This window comes from Sminthopsis crassicaudata, chromosome 2 (genome assembly GCF_048593235.1).
Source record: "Sminthopsis crassicaudata isolate SCR6 chromosome 2, ASM4859323v1, whole genome shotgun sequence".
In the NCBI taxonomy this organism is placed as follows: domain Eukaryota; kingdom Metazoa; phylum Chordata; class Mammalia; order Dasyuromorphia; family Dasyuridae; genus Sminthopsis; species Sminthopsis crassicaudata.
The window spans coordinates 27,966,624-27,987,341 of NC_133618.1; the positions used below are offsets into that span (position 1 = coordinate 27,966,624).

At 43.6% G+C, this 20,718-nt stretch overlaps 1 protein-coding gene across 1 annotated transcript in view; it reads right to left on the reverse strand.

Moving 5' to 3' along the window:
- Positions 1–20,718, reverse strand: part of EXOC6B (exocyst complex component 6B) — a 509,545-nt gene that overhangs the window by 424,602 nt on the left and 64,225 nt on the right. Inside the window, exons 2-5 of the mRNA XM_074285536.1 lie at positions 12,367–12,532; positions 4,261–4,308; positions 2,234–2,324; positions 2,095–2,140 (exon numbers count right to left, since the gene is read on the reverse strand). Of these exons, the coding sequence (XP_074141637.1) occupies positions 2,095–2,140; positions 2,234–2,324; positions 4,261–4,308; positions 12,367–12,532 (351 nt within the window). The remainder of the gene's footprint in view (positions 1–2,094; positions 2,141–2,233; positions 2,325–4,260; positions 4,309–12,366; positions 12,533–20,718) is intronic.

A 20,718-nucleotide genomic window follows, 5' to 3' on the forward strand; every position in this document is an offset into this window, starting at 1 on the left:
TATCTGTTGTCTCCTCCATTAGAATGGTTTCTTCTTGAGTGTGAAGGCTATCTTGATTTTTTCTCTGTATCCCCAGTGCTTTAAACATAGAAAGTGCTTTCTAATCCATCCATTCACTTTAAGAAGAGGTGTGTATAAGACCAATAGGATTAACATTTTTCATTCACCCTTATGCTAAGTACCCTGGGAATTGCTGATGCTTATATATGTCAAGAGGCCAAATCCAGTACTTTACTTATTTTGTAAAAACCATTCAGAGCTCCCTGGCCAAACAAAAACAGGCTGTGCTTTGCCAAGCTCTAATTTCTGTCCACCATTTATTTCCCCATTGTCCTTTGAAGGATTCCTTTGTTCCCAAGCCCTAGGGAAAATTGCAAGAAGACACAGACCAAACTACCACAAGAGGAATATGTGTCTCCTGCGCTGCACTGAGGAAATCACAGATCCAGGGAAGGAGCAAGCTGCGGCACCCTTAACAGCCAACTCGAGAAAGCCACTATGGTCAGGGGATGGTGAGGAACACAGAACCTCAATCTCCTTCCTCTTTCCATCCTTGCTGTTCCAAGATGACATTGGAGACCGTGATCCTTATTGGGGTGTGGGTGTGTGTAGAGATGTGGGCGTATGAGCGACAGAAGTGATCAGCATCCGTCTGACTAGCTGGCCTTTGGCACAATGTGAGAGCATCAGTGCAATAAAAATAAGCCACAGCCCAACAGCAAGATTACAACATGAACAATTGTGATGGACGTGGTTCTTTCCCACAAGAAGATGATCTAGACTAGTTCCAATGGCCTTATGACAATGAGAGCCATCTACACCCAGAGAGGACTGTGGTAACTGAATGTAGAACACAATATGGCTTTTTCGCCTTTTTTATTATGGTTTGCTTGAATTTTATTTTCTTTCTCATTTTTTCCTTTTTGATCTGATTTTTCTTGTGCAGCAAGATAATTGTATAAATATGTCTGCATATATTGTATTTAACACATATTTCTACCATGTTTAACATATATTGGACTATCTGCTATCTAGGGGAGGGAGTAAGGGGAAAGGGGAAAATTGGAACACAAGGTTTTGCAAGGAATGATGTTGAAAAATTATCCATGCATATCTTTTGAAAATTAAAAAGCTTAAAAAAAAAAAATAAGTACATAAGCCACAGTCAGCAGAAGCAGAAAAATCAAAATCCACCTGCAACAAGCACTTCAAATAGCTACAACAGAATAAGAAGGTGAGCCAATCAGCTTGGAACACTAACGGTCAAACCAAAAATGGAAAGATTTCCGAGTCCAATGGCCAAATGGTGAAAAGGCCCAAACTCAATGGCAAAGTTTGAATTTGTAAAAGGAGACAGGATTTCCAGTTTCCATCAGGTCCTAGAAGTGTAGCCAACAATCACTTCAAAGTTCTCTGAGAGGAGGTAAAACTCTACACATTATCATTTTATATTAAAAACCCCCACTACCAGTGTCCAGTCCAGAGATGAAATAACCATCTGAGAGATATTCTCTGGACAGAACCCAAAGCAAATAAGCACATGAAGGAATGTTCTCCCTGACCAGGCCTTTGTATGCTCTCGTACCAGTAACCATCTGTAAACTTTCTTGGGCGTCTGAATAGTGAAGAAGACGTTTCTAGAACAAGGAATAAAAGCTACAGCCATCACACTTATAGATCTTCTGTGTCTGTGCTCCATTCTCCAATGAGATGATACGCCCAATATTACAACAAGGGACAAGTAAAGCAATCACACTTAAGAGATTCTTACCCTCTCTATCTGGTTCTGTCCCCATTCTCCCAGGAGATAAAGAGTTCCATGAAGTCCTAAGCAACCTCAGTTGTACATTCCCCTAATCCCAGGAAGCCTGGTGCTTTGGAGATGGCCAGAAAGACCCAGCCAGAGAGCAAGCTCCCAGGAGTCGGCCCTGCTGTTTCTGACCACAGAAAAGTAAAAAGGCCTAGCAGAGAGCCCCCCGCCCCATCCTCATCCGGAGCTTTGGAATCTTCCACCCAACTGATCTGAGCAGAGCCAGGAAGAAATTTAGCTTAGACAGAAAGGACTGCTGGAAAGGCGTCCCAGAAGTCTCTTACCTTTTTGTTTTCATCTGTTCCCTCAGTTTGCTGTACATCTCCAGGACTGGAAAGAAGAAGGGAAAATGCCACACAAGCATTATTTAGAGAAAGCTGAAGGAACTGCCCCCAGACCCTGGACCCATTTCCAACTCCTCACCTGGCAGACACAGCATTAATTTATCAACCGTGGCAGAAATATTTCTCTGCTGCAGTCGACACTGCTTCAGCTCTTCCATTGCTACTACCAGCTTGGTGAGAAGAAAAGAAAAGCGGAATTAAATCAATGGTCATAAATAAGCTTTCCCCATATTTCTCTACTTTGTGTTCAATTCCTCAAGAAATCCAAAAGTTTCACAGTAAGAGCTGCCAATTGGACAAGGGAGCTGCTTTTCCCAACCAATTAAACAGCCCCATGTGCCTCCTCCTCCCCCGTCCCTCGTGCCACCCCACCTCAAGGACCCTTCTATCTTTCTTCCGAAATGTGAGCCTCCAAGGACATTAGGTCAGGGTTGGCATATAGCCTCATACAAGCTCAGGTGGCCTTGAAAGGCGCTGGGATTCTAGCCCTTTTTCCTGCAAATAAGCCACAAACTGAAGAGTTGGAGGCATTTCTGAGCAAGGACTATGGGAGATTTAAGAACAAGGGGCTGGTCTTGCCATACAGCTAGGTACTTCCGATTTTTTAAAGGTTTCTATTCAAAGTGATCCTATACTGCAGATTCCCCTTCTTTAAGAGAAGTCCCAAGAATCCAGTTTGGCCATTTACAGAACTCGTCCTTGGAGAAAACATGCAAGACCTCAAAAAAGATTTGCTCACAGAACTTACAGGACAGATTTAAAATCAGGATATTTTTTAAAGAGATAGAAAACATGGTTAGAGATGCTTGAGTGAATCAAATCAAATCTAAATAAGCATTAATCAGCTTGTGTTCCTAGCTTCAGACATCTAAGGGAAGAAGAGCAATTTGATAACCTTTGGTTCTACTTAAGTCTCAAAAGGGAAGCTGGTTGCAATTTAAGAGAAGAAAGAAGGGTTGTAGGTATGATTTATTTAGTATGGGAGAGGACATTCTTCCTCAGTCACATATCAATCCCTTCTCTCCCAATTCTCAACTTAAGGAGTTGCTTAGAAAATGGGGGGATACACAGGGATTGACCACCCCTACCCTAGCCAGTGTGTTGAAGGCAGGACTTGAAAAAGGCACTCCACTCGACAATATTACTTCCAGAGATCCCAGTTTTAACAAGCTTTCTTAGGCCCCTGGCCATCTACCATGTCTGGAACACTCTCCCTGCTCACCTCCCCTTCCTGGCTTCCCTCAAGGCTTGGCTGAAGTCCCACTTCTGCTAGAAGCCCTTCTGGAGAACCCTGCCCTCTGCTGACTATTTCCAATGTCTCCTGGATGCATCTTGTTTGTGCACAGTGGGCTCTTGGGGCAGGGACTGGTTTTACCTTTCTTGTATCCCCAGGGCTTAGCACATAGCAGGCAACTCCTATACACAAAGTACTGCAATATGGCTCCAAAGGAAAAAGAAACCTTTCTACATTATCATTTCTCCAGACTTCAGGTTTACAGAGCAGGCCACATGCATTACCTGCAGGTGCTATCATCAGCTGTATCTGATGTATGGAAGAGGCTGGAGCTGAAAGGGGTTAAATGCATCCAGATCACTACTGATCTTGTCAGTGTCTGAGGCGGGATCTGAGTTCAGGTCTTTCTAAGGGCAGCATCCTAACCTCACATAACTTAGCTCTTAAGGAGCTGCTGTTTTCCTGCAGATATAATAGCACTATATATAATCATATTCTATTCTAAATAAGTTACTCTCAATTAACTGCACCAATTTTCTGCAATCAATAGTGTCGGCTGGCTGCCACTCTTTTTATAGAATGATAAACATCAGCCATGCTATTTCTGATCAGTTAGTTCAGTAAATCCATTCCAGGCATGAAGTACCTTCTCTTGTTTTCATTGTCTCTACCTACTTAATTTGGGTTAGATTCCAGACTGGAGAAAAGCTCAGGCTGGACAGACCCTCCCAAATCATTTGCACACCCACGATGCCAGTGTTTTACAATCACAAGCTCTAAACCAACCACAAACAGAAAGAACGCCCAACAGGATTATCAAAAGAGAACCATCTGAGGCAGAAGAGGTTTTTCAAAAGGTAAATTGGGCTTACTTCCTTCCCTTCATGCTGCAGTTTTCTATTAGTATCAGTCACTTGATTCTGTGGAGAGAAGACAATTTGAAAAGTCAGATGAAACAAACATTTAGACAGACTGCACATTGTTAGGGCAATAGGAAGCAAACAGCATCAGGAATAAGGACCGGCTAAGCACGGGGTATCTGTTACATCTTTTCGGTCCTTGAGTACAATTTGGGGTTAAATTGCATATACCTAAGCACTCGCAATTTACAGATCCTTTTGCACAAGAGAACTTAACTCTAGTGGAAGATAGGTTCTGAATCATTCCAAGCCACAATACTCAAGGAAATGGACACCAAACTTTCATACAAATTTGGGCCTGAGAAGGCTAACTGGAGAAGGAATGTGGGGAACATGGCAGCAGATACAAATCCTCATAAGAAATGACAATCCAAAGAATATTATAATGTAAGAATCCTATAAAATGAAGAAAGGAGGAATTTTTTAATCATAGATATAATGAAATGACTTGCCTCTTAGTATGAGAAGAAAATGCATTATGATTATACAAAAGTTCTAAGAGTGCTAAGGACTGGTTTTGAAATGTAAGTCAATCCTGAGTCCCAGGACAGAGCTTGAGCCAGACTTAACCAAAAAAGACAGTCAGCACTTCAAAAATGGTTTTCTTTCACTCACGCCTTCAAATGCTGGCCTGGATATTGAAAGGGATGGGGAAGAAAAGGCCTCTCAAGATGCTGTTGCGCAGAGTTACGTAGTTACTCTACATTTATCTGATTCTTCAATAAGTTTGTATATTTTTAAATTTTTTTCTTTTTTTTTATTAAAGCTTTTTATTTTTCAAAACATATGCATAGATAATTCTGTAACACTAGCTCTTGCAAAACCTGGTGTTCTAGTTCCCCCCTTCTCCCACCCCCTCTTCTAGATTGCAAGTAGCCCATTATATGTTAAACATGATAGAAATATGTTAAATCCAATATATGCATACATATTTATATAATTATCTTGCTGTACAAGAAAAATTAAATCAAACCAGAAAAAAAAATGATGAAGAAAATAAAATGCAAACAAATAACAACAAAAAGAGTGAAGATACTATGTTGTGATCCACACTCAGTTCCCACAATCCTCTCTCTGGGTGTAGATGGCTCCCTTCATCACAAGATCATTGGAAGTGGTCTGAATCATCTCGCTGTTGAAAGGAGCCACGTCCATCAGAATTGATCACCGTATAATATTGTTGTTGCCATGTACGATGATCTCCTGGTTCTGTTCATTTCATTTAGCATTCAGTAAGGTTTTTAAACTAAATCCCAGTTCAATTAGGGGTGGATGATTTACAAATGTCCCTCCCCAACCTGAGGAAACTGGTCTGGGTCCCTAAAGCAGCACTGAGAGAAAGGTAAAGAAGGAATCCCACTGGTTCTGGGGCTTTAGATTCAGGAAAAAAAAGAAATCCCTAGCCTCCCAGAAGAGTTGTTTTCAAGAGAGAGGGGGAAAGTGAACTTGAAGAAATCAATCACATTTCACTACTGACTTTCAACTAACCTGGTAAAATTTTGCTGTGGTAAAACTTTTCACTGAGAGAGGCCTTCAATCTCACAAGCTTGGGAGGTTTCTCCTCCTGTGCTTATGAAGCAAGTTTTGATGTATTAGGGAAATTCCCTATTTAAAGAAGGCTTGCTACATTCCATTTTGTGGTCTGAGTCCCTGCATGTCACTTTTGTTAAAGCAGGGACATGCTTGTAAATTTAGAGATCAGATAAGCCACCTGACACATAAGCCATTAAACAAGCTGGGATTTTCTAAAGCTTGAAGCTATTATCTGTGGTTTACCTCCTATCACCAGACAAGATAAAGTTCTTTCTGGTCTAACCTTCCCTAAATACGTTAATCCTGCTTCCAAGCTCCAACCCGATCAGGCTGGCCAGAACGGAAGAATCTCCCAATCCCCACCATGTTCTCCTCCACTCAGTGACCCCGGCCTCTTGGCTGGCCCACAGACAACACAATCTATCACCTGGTTCTGTCCCCTAGGCCTAGAACAGCTCCAACTCTGCTCCAACTACTGATCTCGCTGGCTGCTTCCAAGGTCTAATTAAAATCCGCCTTCCCAGTCCTCTTAATCCCAGTACTTTCCCTCTGCTTATTTATGTGTCTACCACAAGTAGGGAAATTTTATCATAAAATAATGAAAAATGGCAAATGGCTCTCACCGTCAAGAAACAAAGTCTACAGGAAGGGATTCAACATGTCTGCAAACAAGGAGGTCACAAGGCAGTCTGATAGAAACAAAAAGGCCAGAGGAAAATCTAAGGAAAAGCTCCCATTTGGTGGGACAAGGAAAGGTCCTGGAGAAGTGGCCCCTGAGAGGAATCTCTGAGATGCAAAAGTGGTCCAGGCATGGAGGACAGTCTGTGACAAGGCACAGAAATAGGAGAAATATGGAAACTGATAAGCAGGAAAATACACTGGGATTGAAAGTACACAAAAGTGAGGGGAAAGAATTAACTCCACAGCTGGACAACTGCAGGTCTTGAATTCCAAGCTAAAGAAAAGAGACTTCTAAAGTTCCAGACTCTTTTCCCCCAATACACCGAGTCTTTTGTTCATACTTGACATCTAAACGCATTGAATGTGTTTTCCTTTCGTGCACACTCTCACTAACATGGCTACCCCAGGGCTGCCAGCCTCTAACAGGAAATCGTGGAGCAGGCGCTGGTACAGATCTACACAGAAGGCTTTAATCAGGGCTTCTGGTGAGAAGAAGGATGACTATTTTTATCCTCTTTTGTGTAAAACATGTAAAGGTGCTACACTGACAGCCCAAGTGAACAGATGCTGCCGCCAAAGACGCAAACGTCCCTCCGAAGGGTGGAGAGGGGGCGGACTCCCAGCTAAGTCACTCTCTGCCAGCGGCCAGCCAGGGCCAGCACCTGTTTCTGAACCTCCGTAGGTGAGATGAGATGTGGGAGCACTGCTTTCTGAGCCATCCACGGGACCATCCCAACTCTGAGCGTGAGCACCAACTGCCCAAGGTCATCGCCCCTTAAAGAGAGCATGCCAATGCAAGGCCCTGAGAGGCCGGCCCGGCAAGTGGCCAAGTCCCCAAGGCCATCGACAAGCACAGAGGGCAGAGGCGAGGACCAAATGCTGGGCGGGAGGGAAATTGGTGAAGGCCAAACCCAGAGATGATTTAGTCAAGGACTCGAGGATTCTGCCCAAGTCCAGACTGAAGGGCACTACCCAGGATGAGGTGAGCAGGGTGCCCCACGTGACAAAAGAAGAACTCCAGATGATGTAAGAGAGCAGGACGAAAGGGAATCACCAAGGAGCTGGCGACAGGAGGGGACAATGGGCCGCTCACAGGCGAAGTCTGAGGGCTTCTTGGGCCTGCCAGAGTGTGAAGAAACCAAAGGCCCAGCTTCTGGGACACAGCAGACAGACTCTCTGTGGCGGCCTCCAGCTCCAGAGAGGAGGCCGCCACAGAGAGTCCGTCTGCAGATCGCCTTGTGAGAGGGAATGACTGGCCGGGGCTGGCACAACGTTCTGGCAGAACAGAATACATTCAATAGGGACAAATGGGGAGTTCTCTACACAGGGTCATCAAACCAAGCACATCACTGAGAGATGGGGCTGGACAACAAGGTCTTAGAAAAAGGACTAGATGATCTTGACGGACCACATTCGGACAGTCAATGGATAGGGTAAGCCACAGAAGTCAGAACTCCTCCCAAGCAAAGCAGCCTCAGGGCGAATAGGGTGCGTCACACCAAGAAGCACCTGACAAACACCACAACTGGCCTGAGAAACAAACACCACAACTGGCCTGAGAAGCAAACACAGCAGTGTCCCGGTCAGCACATATCTGGGGTCCCTATTTGGGTCTGGAGAGGTACCAACAAAACCAAACATGTCCACAAGGGGGCAGCCACAAGGGTAGGCCTAGAGGCTGCACTGTAGAAAACTGGTTGAAGGATGGGGAATGTTTCATCTGGCAAAGAGACTTCCTGAGTCACTGAGAGCAGTGCTTGGGGTGAAGGGCAAGCATTTCCGGAGCTCTTTCAGGTGTGCTTTGCATGTACTATTACAAGTGAGCTTCAGAACCACCCTGGGAGGTAGGTGCTATGATTATCCCATTTCACAGATGAGGAAACTGAGGCTGAATGAGGTTATTGACTTGTCCAGGTTCACACAGCTAATAATTATCTAAGAGGGATTTGAATTCAGATCTTCCTAGTCTTGTCCAATACTTTACACCCTAATAAACTTATTTTTCTTGGCTCCAAAAAGAATAGAAACCATGGGTGCACAGCACAGAGAGAGAATCCCTAGCTCAATGTCAAAGGAAACATTCTACCAACAGGACTCCTGATCTCTGAAAGGAATGGGCTTCCTCGTCCCCTTTGCCCTCCACCACCGGCCTTAAAGAGGAGCTGGGACATCCATTTCCTAGGGAGTCTGAAATGACTTTCTTGGTTAACCACTGGTTAGACTAGATGGCCCCGAATTTCCTTCCCACCCTTGGGTTCTGTGGTTCTCTAATGTACAGACACAGTCACTAAATGACATGGTTTCCCTTCTACTCTCTCGCCAGCAACCTCCTCTTAAGCCTCCTTAATAGGAGGCCGGAGCCTCTATGAAATGCACCCTGGAAGCAGCTTGGGGGGCACGGCACAAAGTGCTCCAACAAGTTACACTCCCATTGGCAGCCCACCCCACTCATTTCCTCCACAACACAAGAAAGTTTCCAAACAGGAGCACAGATTATTATATTCTTACATCCTGAGACTCCAACTAGGGAGTGGGGGGAGGGGGAAAGGAGAAAATCCATATGGAATAATTTCAGTTTGTTCCAAAACTGAGGCCAAGTCTGAATTCTATTCTATTAAATGTCTAATCAGGCTTACTAAAAGACAGAGAAATAGCCCCAGACTTTGTCATTCTTCCAACTTCCACAGGGATCTGCCCTACCGAGCTTTCAAAAGGATATTCAGCTTTGCTTTTGTAGATCTCCTCTGGCTAATTAATGTCTCTTTTCTTTCTTTTCCCAGTTTTACTGCCCATTCAGATATGTGTTCGAAGTCAACTGATCCTCCCCACTTCATCTGTGCTGATGATGAGGAAAAAACCTCTTGGGGAGGTCAAGGATTTATGCAAGGACAAGGAAGTTCTGCAAAGCGACCTGGAAACCAACCAGTCAGAGCTGGCCAGGTCCTCTCTATGAATAATAGAAAGGGCTTCTCCATGAACTGTCTCCAGTGCGGGCCTATGGGCCAACATGAGGGCCAGAACTGCTCTTTCTCAGGCAGAGAGTGAGACAGCCACTCCTAAGGCTCTACCAGAGAATGAGATGCCAGACTCCCATGTGGTTCACTCCGTCTTTCTGACGTTGACTGATAAATATATCGTTCAATGTAACAAAAAAAAAGAAGTGATGCTAAAAATTACCTACGTTCAGGAGTCACGTGAACAGACCCTTAAATGCTCATGATTAGTGCTGTGCCTTTCCAAATGGGCTGTGCTAAAATCTTGGAGAAGTCATCTATCACTGGAGGGATTCCTTAATGGAAAACCTAAGAATCATTTCACTGGGGATAATCATGCCAAAGGTGAGAGGGACAGGCAAAAAAAAAAAAGGCAGTCCATACATGCACGTATACAAGACTGTGTTTTTGCACACACACAGATGGCCTGGCTTCTGACCTCACCATCCCTCCAAAGTTAGTCATGATGGTGGCCAAATCCCCAGGCCTTTACTCAGTGTTCCCCCTCCCCACCCTCTCCGCTCCTCTGTTCTCTCCAGGTTCATTGGACATTGTGATCTCCTACTACACAGCAGGTTAGTTCTTGGTCTTCTCTACCTGATCCTCGTCCAGGACAAGCCCCGAAGTATCTATCACTGAACCCCGGGCTCCATTTCCAGCCTCTTCTGTGATCTCATTGGCTCCCATGGACTCCATCATCATCTCTTGGCTGATGATTCTCAAATCTAGTTGTCCTGTACAGACCTCCCCCTGAATGTCTCATAAACACCTTAACCCAGCATGTCCAAAACGCTCTCATAATGGCTTCCCCTCCTTGTCCCTGGCTTCTCAGTTCCTGGGAATGCAGACCCCCAAGTGTGCCCCTCATTGTTCTCCCTAAATCCTCACTCTCCCTCATCCCCATTTTACCCTTGAACCACCTCTTAAATCTGTCTTTTTCTCTCCTGTTCCACGAGAACCAGCCACTTGCTGGTTGGTCTCCTTGCTCCAGATCCCTCCCTACTCCCTCCACATTATGGTCACCTACCAAAGTGATCCTCCAAAAGAGCAGATCTGACCAGGTCATTTCTGACTCAATAAATCCTAAGGGCTCCCTAGGACCTCCAGATTTAAATGTAAAATTCTTAGTTTGCATCCAAAGCCCTTCCCACCCTGACCTCTGCTTCCATCTTTCCAATCTTCCTACACCTTATCCCCCTTACAAGTACCTTGCCCCTCCCCCCGACTGTTCCTCAAACAAGACATTCCATATCCTGACTCTAGGTATTGTCTCTGGCTGCCCCTCAAAGCCTGGAACATGCTCCCTCCTCATCTCTGCCTCCTGGCTTCCCTCAGCTTCTCCCAGCCGCCTTTCTGGATGCTTTCTGATCCTGGTGGATTCCCTCCATGATGCTCTTGGCTTGTCTTTTTGCAGCTACCTATAGGTGCTGTCTCCCCCATTACACCATAAGCTCCATAAGAGCAGGAATTGTCTTCTCCTTTCTTTGACACATACTAGGTGCTAAATAAATGTTTACTGACTGACTGAAAATATTTTGAAAGGCAACTATTGAACCAAATGAACAAGCAGTGCTTTTTGGAAAGAAGATGATTGAAAAGAAACATATGAATAAATACACAAATTTGATAACTACCTAAATGAACAAAAATGAACCTTTTTTGATGGTGCATTTGAAGAAGATTATAAAGAAATACAGTTATAAAAATGATTATAAAGAGATTCTGAAGAATCTTTGAATGAAAGTGAACTAGTATTGTGTGTGTATGTTTATTAGCTGAGGTGACAGCAGAACCAATTAAGAATGCAAAAGAATAGCTGCTAGAAAATGGCTAGAATAAAATATTTGCAAAATATAACTTGTTTGTTACTACTTCTGATCAACTCAGTCTCTTTATTTTTTCATAGTAACAAGAAATGAATTCAAATCTAGCGCAATCTTGATTTTCCTCTAAGCTGGCACCAGTCCTCTATCAAGAAATTCTCCATTGCAGACTTGCACGAACTGATGCTAAGTGAAGTAAGAAGAACCAAGAGAACACTGTCCACAGCAACAACAAGATTAGACGATGATCAATTCTGAATGGTCGTGGCTCTTTTCAACAATGAGGTAATTCTGGCCAATTCCAAAAGACTTGGGATGGAGTCACTTGCATCCAGAGAGAGGACTAAGGGGACCGAATGTGGATTGTAACAGAGTATTATCACCTTTTGTTGTTGTTGTTTGATTACTTTTTGGGTTTTTTTCCCCATTTTTTCTTTTTTGATCTGATATTTCTTGTGCAGTATGGTAATTGTGAAAATATGTGCAGAAGACTTACACATGTTTAACATTTAAAAAAAAAAGAAAAGAAATTCATTTAGTGACAGCTCCAGTTGAAAAGTGACTCAATCTAACAAATTCCTATGTCCACAGAAAGTCTGAGCATCTGCCTTACGAGGAGCCCTCAGCCTCCAACATCACCCTAAATGCTCCCACAAAGCAGGAAGGGGACAAAGCTCCAATGATGAGGAATCTCCAAGGAGGAAAAAGACGAGGATCACATGAATTCTGGAAATCTTGATTTCAAACAAAAATAAGGCAGGTGAACTGCAGAAACACCCTAAGGTGAATAGTAAGTTCTATTCTTTAGCTCGAGTCTCAGCAGTTACCTCCACTACATGCTACCTGCCCAGGTGATGTTGAAATCCTCATCTGCTGGTTTCTGCTCACCCACATTTCTTACCAGGCTGCCATAGGTCCCAAGTCCCTTCTCCAAAACCAGTAAACTCTCCCTCTTTCCTTCCCGCCAACCTCCCCAGCTCTCCCAGTCTCCTCCCCACCAGCCTCACCAGCCCTCCCAGCCTCCTCACCTTCAATCTGTGGGCTTCTCCTCTCACTTTCAGAAGTTCGGTGATGGAGTCCACAAAGCCCTGGTAATGGAAGTTACACATTTTCTCAATCTCCCGATCATGATTGCGGATACGGGATTCCAGCTTTTCCATGAACCGACCATGCTCCTCACCATCGTAGACAGATCTAAAACAAGAGTTTAAATCAAGGTAATGCCATAGTTCATCCTCTCCTCTTCACCACCGAAGTAGCAACCCATTTATTTCTAATTGATGAAACTTTGATATGAAATCAGTTTAAAAATAAATCAGCTTCTTATAAACTGCTCAAAGTACACGTCAGACATTGATCAGTGACTGGCACATGGTAGTAAGACTTTAATAAACATTTGTTGCCTGTTTGACTGCTTGATTACATAGATAATGAAGAACCAAGAAAACTTCCAGAAGAATTGAGAGGAAAACCTCAGAAATGGTTATTAATTATCTAGAGGGAGGCTCTTTATTCAAACCCCACCTCAAAGCCTTCCTATCTGTGTAAGCTCATCTGCAAAATGGGAATTCTACAGGGTCTCTCTCAAGAGTTGTGGGAGACTCCAGAGAACTAAGACAGGCAAAGCCCCTTGTAACAGAGATAGGAAAGAGGCCCATGATTTCACTGGTCTAAGAAACTCCCAGGGGAGGGAATTTCATTCACCAATGTGGATCAACTTCTCTGCTATTGATAGTCTCAGAAAGTAGCCTAGAGTCCTCAGGGTCACACACGTCTGAAGCAAAACTCGAATCCAGGTCTCCCTTGATTCCAAGATCCAAGATTTATACATTTTGCCATGCTTCCTCTTACGCTCCAAAGCTGCTGATGTGATAAGGATGATTATCATTATTTGTCTAAGAAACAGTTAAGATCAATAGTAGGATCATCATCTGGTTTCCAAAGCCCACAGAGCCCAGCATCCTCCATTGAGTTGATGACTGATGACCCACTTCCACTGTAACTGGAGACACCATGTATCCCTGAATTTCACTTTTCTTTCCTTGCTCGACAGGACCTCCCAGCAATCTTTGCAAGATTCTCTGAGTCCCTCCTACTTGACATTCCCCACAGAGTAATCTGGCTCCTTCCTATAATTACCTTTTTCTTAGCCCACAATGTGTACCGCCATCCTCTCCTGGCGAGTGCCTGGTGTTTTTTCAGATTTTTGCTACCACAAAAAGTGTTCTATGAGCACTCTGGGACAGAAATGATGTTCTTAGAATATGTGTAGGAAGAGGAATGGGGGCCAAAGGGTGTGAATTTTTTAGTCTAGTTTTTAAAATGATTTAACACTGTTTTCCAGGATGGCTAAATGAATTTCCAGGTCCATCCCCAACTTGACGGTTCTACCCATGTGTGGGGGGCCTGTCTTCTCCCGTCCCTCCATCCCTGGCTGGTTCTGACTTTTGTCATCTTTGCCAGTGGAACCTCAGGGATCTGGAGTTATTTTCTTTTGAATTTCTATTATTGGTAGTGAATTGGAGCATTTTTCTAGAGTTAAGTTTAAAGAGTTTTTTTTGGGGGGGTTGGGTTCTTTTGGGGGGTTGGGGTTTTTTTTTGGGGGGGGGTAACTTGCAGCTCATATTCTTTCACTCCTGAATGATGGCTCTCGGGTTTTACATATTTTTGTCAAGTCTTGATATCAAGGATTTTATCCGAGATTTGATGCCAAGGTTTGTTACTACATGACAGTTTCTCTTTAATTTTGGCCACACTTCATTTGGAGAAATATTAATTTTCCTAGTCAAAACTGTTCATCTTCATTTTTATAACCATCTCCATCTTTTCACTGGCCAAGACTTCTCCCTCAGCAGTAGCTGTGAAAGAGGCTTCTCCTCCCCTCCATTTTATTTAATAATGTTCCCTCTTCATTTCAGCCAAATTCAAATACTTGTGCCTCTTGCCCCTCTATTCAGAGAACAGAGCAATTTACTCATCAAGCTCCAAGGAAGGAGAGGCACAGGATAGAAAGGTCCCCATTTCCCACCCAGGATATCTTTTGCCCCAGGATATCTTTCACTTCCCCACCATGGTCTTGCATTAAGTGCCTTCCTTACTCTTCCCTGTACCTTTTCAGCTTTCTTGTAGGGGTGCCCTCCCCCGCCATTAGATTATAAGCTCCCTGAGAATACTGGCTTTCTTTTTCATATATGTCTCCTGAGCTCTTAACACAGTGTCTGACATTAAAAAGGCACTTAGTGTTTATTAAAATACTTACTAAGTTTGCTGTATCAAGGAGCAAACTGATATCAAAGGGGAAGAGAAACCTACCAAAATTCCATGATCTGTGAGTCTATTTTGTAGTACATTGGGCATATCAGTAAAAACTATTTCTAATATTCTGTCTCAGTTTCCTCATTTGTAAAATACGGCTGCCAGTGGAGCAATAGATAAAACTCTGGACCTGGAATCACCAAGACCTGAGCTCAAATCCAGCGTAGACACTTACTAGCTTTGTAACTCTGAAAAGGTCACTTAGACCCTTTCTGTTTCCATTCCCCCAATTATTACGGCACTGACTTTGAGCCAGTGTCTGTAAAAGCATTTAGCACAGTACCTGGCATACAATAAGTGCAAAATAAATGTTTCTTTCTTTCCCTTTCCTTCCCTTGTTGTACCCCTTTAGCATCTATAACAAGAATCCAATGAGATAATGTAGTAGAGTACTTTGCCAGCTGTAAAGTGCACTATAAATATCAGTTGTTATCATTATAAACATATACATATAAAAGTTCAGCTTTCAGAGAACATGATGAAGAGTTGTAAAAAGTTATTCCAGGGAAGGGAGTGGATTCCAGATCTCCCTCCATGTGAAATCTTCCTAAGCCACAAAGAAGGAAGGAGCCTTTCAGAGCTGTCGTCAGCCAGTTAATGAAGCACTTTCAACTAAAGACACAACTGAAGAACTGCCAATGGTTGAAGAGCAGTTTCTGAGTACCCACGACAAGACTGCCAGTTCTATGTGGGTAGAATCTGTACAGCACCTCAGATTGGCCACTCCTTCCTCTCCATTTCACTTTGCCTACAGATTAGGGGGAATCCATGCTGCTAGGGTGCCCTTGAACAACCCATGCAACTCCCTAGAGATTTTTTCAAATATCAATCCAATTCCATTAAATTCCTCAAGAGTCCCCCACTGATTTTAAGGGCTTAATTTTTACCTCTTTCCACTTAAAAAGCTTCTGATTTTCTCCCCCACAGATTGCTGTTAACAATATAATGTGCTGTCATAAAAGAAGAGAAAATTTCCTCAGAGAAAAGAAATGTGATTCTTACAAAAATAATAAACCTCTATTCTATTCAACTCAAACACTGATTAATAAGCTTATGAGCAAGGCACAATGAAAGGAATGAGAAATACAAAGAAATGTTTAAAAAAAAAAAAAACCGTTCTTATCCTCAAGAAGCTGGCAAGTGATGGATACTTTTAGACCAAGGAGACCCACACTAGCCAGAGGAGAAGAAGAAAAGTTAGCACTGGTTTGATCAGAAAAGCTTTCCCAAGGAGCTGAGCCTGGAGGAAAACTAAGGACAAAGACACAAGTGAGAAGGGTATCGGGGCCAAGGCTAGAGGCAGGTCAGCCGGGGCCAAGGGACACGGCTTTAAGACAGAATTCCAGTAACAAGGAAGCCAACTTGGCTGGAAGAGAGGTCTGGAAAGGCAGGTTGGAAACACAAGGTCAAGAGGGGGAGCTTGTGTTTTATCTTCGATGCAATCACAAGTCCCAGAAGGCCTTTCAGCAGGAGAGGGTCATGGTCAGAATGATGTTGTAGGAAGATGAGCTTGGCAGGTGTATGAAGGACAGAGAACTTGGAGATATTCTCTTCTACTTATTCTAACTGTAAAAAATAAATAAATAAATAAATAAAAAGCAGAGAAAGAAGAAGGAAGAACCCAATTATAGGAGAACTGGGTTCAATCTGGTATTGCTCAAAACATTGGACAAGTCATATTCCCTCTGTGGGGCTTAGTTTATCTGTAAAATGGGGAGATGACAAGATCATCTGTGGGGATTCTTTCCAAATCAAACATTCTGCACCTCACTTCCATTTTCAAACTAGGTCAATATAAAAAGGAGATAGAAAGATATAGGAGCAAAAGAGAATGCTCTAAACACACACACACACACACACACACACACACACACACACACACACACACAAATACACACTTCAAAACTTCCCCTGCCTGCTCCTCTACCACCCTAAGGCTTCTGCTTCACTTCAAAACTATAACATTTTTAACTAAGAAAGGAATAAAGGAGAGCCTTATGATGTGTTGACCAGCCAAGGTAACATCTCAAGCCACAAAAGACAAAAAGAAAAAGGACAAAAACTCATCATCACAGTAGGCTTTGGAAAGGGGTGTTTCCATCACTTGTACTGATACTGGAGGGCAGGCAGTCACTCTTCCCACTGCTCCACAGCTGGGTCCGGCTTGGAGGCCAACAGACCGCCCACAGGCCCAGCCAGTCCCACACTGAGGCCGCGCAAGCCTGAGTCCCCTAAGGAGGTGACAGACACACAAGCGGCATGTCTGGCTACCAGGTAAAAACAATGGTTTGAGCCAGAGCAGTTCTGGCAGATGAGCCTGAGAGGTGAAAGGAGCAAACCTGGAGCCCAACTGCAGGTTCTGGAGTAACCTGATTTTCTCCTCAAAGCTAAGAGGGAGGCAATACCCTGCTTCCTACACATCTATCATCTGCCACACAAGATCCACAGCAGTGCTCAGAAAGCTCTTTGAATGGAAACCTTTGGCCTTGCTCAGTGTCACCAAGCACCCAGGCTGGGCTCAGGGTGCCAGAGGGCAAGCACCAGGTCTAAATTTTGCTAAGATGGCAGGGGCTGTTTCTCCTGTGGCTGTTTTTAAGCACTGAGCAGTAACCAGGTATCACTTCCTGAATCACTGCCCCCTCCCCACATCCCATAAGCAAATTATATTTAAAATAGAGAGAGGCTGCCATCTAGCGATCACTCATTTATTACATTCCTGGGAGAAATTCAGAAGCTGCCCCTTCTCTTTGTCCTCCTGTCCTCCTGTCCTCCTCTTCTTCCTCTCTCCTTCTCCTTTCCACTGCAAGCAATCCTAAACAGCCATCAACTAGCTCCTCAAACTCTACTGAAATGGGCCCCACACTGGATAAAGGGCAGAAACTGTCTATGACATATTATTACAGAGAAAAAGAAAGAATTACTCCTTTAAAATCAAACCCTGGATTCCAATTTCCATCCAGGCAGAGTGAAAAAAATGGTCAAAATGTCTTTGAAAAGCCCAGGTGTGCCCCAGGTGAGTAATTCACAAAACCTCATGTGAAACCACTCCTGCTACAACTGGTTTAACTTTCCTTGTCAAACCACTGGGAGTGAGCCAGAGCTTGCACCAGGAGAGATAATAGCCAAGTAACAAGAAAATGTGTTGGCCCCTTGAAAGCTCGGTTAAATTTTGGCTGCCCTTTGGAGCTGGTCAAAGACCTTCACGATATTCCCATGTATGATAGGTTGGAGCATGAGCACTGACTAAATAAATGCCAGGATGTAACTGTTACTGTGGTCACATAACACCCTAGCCCCAAAATTCGTGTTTTCATATGCATATCGCTAAATCCTTTCTAGGATTAAGTTCTTCAAACTATAACTACTTAAGAGATTTTCTACCTGAAAAAGGATCCTCAAGAGTTCCTTGAATAACTACAGAATTTTACCATTTGCTCAAATCCCCAACAATTTAATGCACTTTAAAATGTCCAAACAAACCAAATGTTCTTCAAGAGGTGAAAGCATGTTTAAAAATAGTCTTATTGGAGAAAAGATCTTTAAACAAACTACACAGCTTAAAAAAAAAAAAAAAAAAAAGTGAAGAAAAGGGGTCACTTCCATTCTCTGAGTCTGCCCTTCCCAATGTCCCTGCTGGTTCTCTCAAAATCCTACCTGAGGCAGTATGACAAACCTGAGAAAACCTCCAACTACCAGCCAAAGAATACAGATGCATATTTCTTGCAAACCCCTCTCTCAAAAGGAGTCCATTATTAACCAAACCACCAAACCTACTAAACTGGCTAAAGAGCAGGTGAAAAATAGCATCCCTCCATCTGTCCCATGGGAAAAGGGACTTGGGGAGGTTATAAAAATCTTGAGGACCCAAATGAAAACCAATTATTCTTTGCTTTTTCCTTGGGAGTGGGTGAAAAGCTTAAATTTGGACAGTTATCTGAACAGGTTTCCTAAGGATTATAGCAAAAAGCAAGGTTAGTTCTTGGCATTCTGAACTAACTGAATTTCAAGAGACTCTTTATCTGCATCCTAGACTATGCTTTGCACCATAGTTCCATTCCTGTGATGGTAATTTGGATGTCTTAAGAAGATCTACATAGAGAACCAAGAAAACTTTCAGAGAACAAAAGAAGTGAAGTTTGTATTTTTGTTTTTGATTAATCTGTAGAACATATTCCAGGGTTTTTCTGGCCTTTTCTTTTTTATACATATATTTTTAAACTTCTGTCGTGGTTGCAATTCTAAAACATTTTATTCTCATTAAGTTCCATAAAAGCATCATTAGCATTTTTGTTTATTCCAAAGTTAAAAATAAAGTGGAAAAACAGCTCTCTGCATGATGTTGAAACAGGGCCTGCCAAAGGTCAAAAGTAGTTCAAAGCCCCTTTTACCTACTTACTGATTCATACCACCCACAACTCTCCGTTCCATCTGTCTAATGGCCTTTTGGGTGCCCTACTATCACTGCTGCTGATAGCCCAAACTGCAATTGGGGCCAGCAGGCAGCAAGTCCCCAGCAAACACGCCAAACAAGCTTGTGTGAGGCGTGAATAGCTCTAGACAAGCTGGATCACTGTGGCCAAATCCAATGCCATGGGCAAGATCAAAAACATCTCCACGGTTTTCCATTCTCGTGGACCCTGAAGTAATAGCCATACCAAGGTCTCCAATCAGTTTCGCCACATAAACCATGTAACCAAAAGAATGCTGGGGCCTGCAACCCCATCCCAGGAGGGAAGGGGAGCCTCCCACCCCCCACTCACAATGGCAGGTCTTGGGGGCAGGGGCAGAGACATAATGGCAGTGCTGGAAAGTCTTACTCTGGGTTCCTGGCTCCAGGAACAGGAAGGCAGAGACAAGCAATTGGTCACAAAACATCAAGCAAACCAACAACAAACTATTAGGAAACAAACCAATTAAATCAAGGAAATTCCAAATTAAGGCCACTGCCACTCAGCTGCTGCCATGATAATGTCACAACATTCAGACGATTAATTGACATCACTGCCCGGGGACAAGAAATGGTTAGTTAGCAGCTTCCTCTCGGGTTTAACGCCCTTGTGTGTCTGAACACCAGGGGATGACTTTGCCTTTGTAGTTGTCCATAGCGGTCAGAGGTCAGGTGGCTGGGTTAGACCACCAGGGGGCTGGGGGTAAGGGGTGGGGAAAGGAGATAGCTGTGCCACTAAACCCTTCAAGGATTAAATGAGCCAGGCCCTGTCAGTGAGGGAGGGTACCATCATTAGTTCAATCCATGGTTTCCAGATTCCCATGATGCAATGGAAAAATGCTTGGCTTGGGGAGGAAAAGCTTCACATTCAGTGTGCCGAGCTGGTAATAAATGAAAATACGGCTCAGGTCATCAATTCCTCATTGATACCTCCCACTTCCTTAGCACAGCGTACCTAACACGATGCTGGAGAAAATACTTCCATTTTCTTTGCAGACAGACATCTTCCTATTTTAGCTAAATAGGTACTCTTCACAGGAACAAGGATATACTAAAGCAAGAAATGCACAACAGCCAAAAATCCCTACTTTTAAGCTCCCAGGGCAATCAAAGTTAAAAGCACAGGACAACATTCCAGCACGAATTGCTGGGAACACATGGCCTGTGGCCTTCGTCATTCACTTCCACAAGGACTCTCAGGCTTCAGAGACCCACTGGACAATAACCTAACAAAAATACAAATGTATACACTCCCTGGCTTACAACAGAGCGGTGGCCACCTGGCTCAGTGGCTAGAGCACAGGGCCCAGAGTCAGGAAGCTGTGAGGTCCAATGAAAACTCAGAAACTTTCTAGCCTGTGATCTTGGGCAAGTCGTCCGAGTTTGCTTCTGTTTTCTCATCTCTAAAAAGAGGCTGAAACATGCACCTACCTCACAGAGCTGTTGTGAGGATCCAATGAGATGATTTTGACGAAGCCCAGCTCCCAGAAGCAGCAACAGAAGCCCCAGAGCAGAAGGCAAGCCGCCATGACTCTGACCTACCAGCAAACCTTCAAGGAGGATCTGCCCAAAGCATTCCTTCTCTGGCCTCTCAGGGATCCAGAATCAGAGTCTAGAA